Source organism: Eupeodes corollae, chromosome 1, assembly GCF_945859685.1.
Source record: "Eupeodes corollae chromosome 1, idEupCoro1.1, whole genome shotgun sequence".
Lineage (NCBI taxonomy): Eukaryota > Metazoa > Arthropoda > Insecta > Diptera > Syrphidae > Eupeodes > Eupeodes corollae.
Genome location: NC_079147.1, coordinates 291,462,012 through 291,464,336, shown reverse-complemented (window position 1 = coordinate 291,464,336; position 2,325 = coordinate 291,462,012). Strand labels below are relative to the sequence as shown.

Sequence of the window (2,325 nt, the reverse complement as noted above, 5' to 3'; positions counted from 1 at the left end):
TTCTTTTCTTCTCTTAAGACAAAAGAAACATCGATAGAGTCCAGGTCTTGGTTTCGTTATTGTCGATGGTATCACTATATTCGTTATTCTTAATATTCTCTCTATTCTGGTTTCTCTCGTTATTTTCATTAATTTCGTTATTCTTTTATTCACGTTATTATTCTCGTTGTTCTTATTAAGCTCGTTTTGCTCGTTATTCACGATATTATCGCTATTTTCCATATTTTAATTAGTTATCCTCGGTGATTCGTAAAGCTCGATATTCTCGTTCTTTTTGTTATTCTCGTTATCCATACAATTCTCGTTGTTCTCACGGCCTCGTTATTCTTATCTAGATGGTTTGTCTTATTGTTTTGTTTTCGTTGGTGTTCCTAGTATTGTTGGTCTCGGTTTCGAGCTCGTTAGTCTTTCTCTTCTCGTTCTTTTTGTTGGTTTGATTGTCCTTTTTGATTTATTTGGTCTAACTAGTTTGGGCTAGTATCTGTGGTACCGTTGGTATCGTTGGTATCGTTGGTATCGTTGGTATAGTTGGTATCGTTGGTATCGTTGGTATCGTTGGTTTCGTTGGTATCGTTGGTATCGTTGGTGTCGTTGGTATCGTTGGTATCGTTGGTATAGTTGGTATGGTTGGTATCGTTGGTATCGTTGGTATCGTTGGTATCGTTGGTATCGTTGGTATCGTTCGTATCGTTGGTATCGTTGGTATCGTTGGTATCGTTGGTATCGTTGGTATCGTTGGTATCGTTGGTATCGTTCGTATCGTTCGTATCGTTGGTATCGTTGGTACCGTTGGTTTCGTTAGTATCATTGGTACCGTTGGTATCTTTGGTAGCGTTGGTATCGTTATTATTTTTAATATCGTTGGTATCGTTGGTATCCTTGGCTTCGTTTATCTCGTTGTCTCCTTTATTTTGTTTGTCTTGTTTGTATCGTGTGTCTCGTTTTTCAAGTTTTTCTGGTCTCATTTGTTAAGATGCGTTTAAAGATTCCATTTAAGGATCGAATTTAAAAACTACTGATAAATCGGAATTAATTGTCTGAAAAATAATAAAGAGATGAGTTTAGATATAAAATATCGGTACTCGTTGTCTTCGTTTTTTTTTATATTCACTATAAAAGATCTTACCAAAGCCTAAAGTTAGATTTTGTAACTATAGCAAATCCTGTCAAACCCCAATTTCAAAGAAAATTTAAGATTCAAACACGGTAGTCAGAGTTTTATTATGCATAAAGCCTTCTTTCTCATCCCTCTTTTCGGTACTTAAGTGTGAAATTCACTAAGGCAAACAATATTAAATATTTAATAACAAACATTCATCCCTCGCATCTTTTTTTTTTAATTAGACCGATACAAAAAAAAACTACATTAATTCCCAAAGTGAGAATTTGAAAAATAAGGAAACAAATAATTACCTCACCTTCCTTCCATCTCTCAAAAAAAAAAAAGAATTGAATAGGTATCCTTATAATTCCTTCCTTTTTTTCACTCCTAATTCCTGGGATAATAATTATCCAGCACAAAATTAAAACAAAGCAACAACAACAAAAATATACAACATTCAAAAATAAGAAAAAGAAGAATGTATTTTCTTTTAAAATTATGTACATAATCCCGATAAAGGTTAAATCTGCCTCGACCTAAATTTTGAATGATAAATTTGATGTATTTTCTTCCTTGATGGTCACTAGACCATGTTCAACTTCCTCTCTACTTTTTTTTGAATTTTTTTGTTTTGTGCTTTTTTAATTACAGGCTCAAGGAACTTAAAAATTTTCCACTTAATTAAATTTCCTTCTTGGCTAACACTTCGTTTTCTTTCCCATTTATTTTTTTTGTTTTGTTGTTTTCTGTTCAAAAGAATGTATATAAGGGAAATATTACTTTCAAACGATAATTTTCATGTCTTAGCCATCAATTTATGTTTATACTTTGTGAGGGGGTGACTTTTCTTATGCAAAGAGATAAAGATAGAAGAAGAGAAGAGCGAAGAGAAAACCCTTTAAAAAAGGATCCTGTTGCAATTTTAAGCGATTGCCTTTAATTACTTCATTTATCGTCTTTCTCTTTGACGTAAAAGCTTCTTTTTTTTTGGTTTTACATCCCTTTTCCATCCTCTTCGCTTGTTATGATGTTAGTATAGTGTCCTGAATAATCATTTGCCAAAAAATCGGGGAGAGAGAAAGGAGAAGGGAAGCAAATTAAAAGTACCGTAGAGCTGTGTGTAAATAGCATGGGGACTGGGAAAATAGTTGCCAAGGACGACACACTGGCGTATCCTTTTTTGTTATCCTTTTTTATTTTTGTTTTTGTCTGTGATGTGTGAA

At 33.4% G+C, this 2,325-nt stretch overlaps 1 protein-coding gene across 1 annotated transcript; it reads right to left on the bottom strand.

Moving 5' to 3' along the window:
* Positions 1–464: 464 nt before the first annotated feature.
* On the bottom strand, positions 465–965 carry LOC129951372 (putative mediator of RNA polymerase II transcription subunit 24). The gene has a single exon (XM_056063494.1). The coding sequence runs from the start codon at positions 963–965 to the stop codon at positions 465–467; it is 501 nt and encodes a 166-aa protein (XP_055919469.1).
* Between the last annotated feature and the right edge of the window lie 1,360 nt (positions 966–2,325).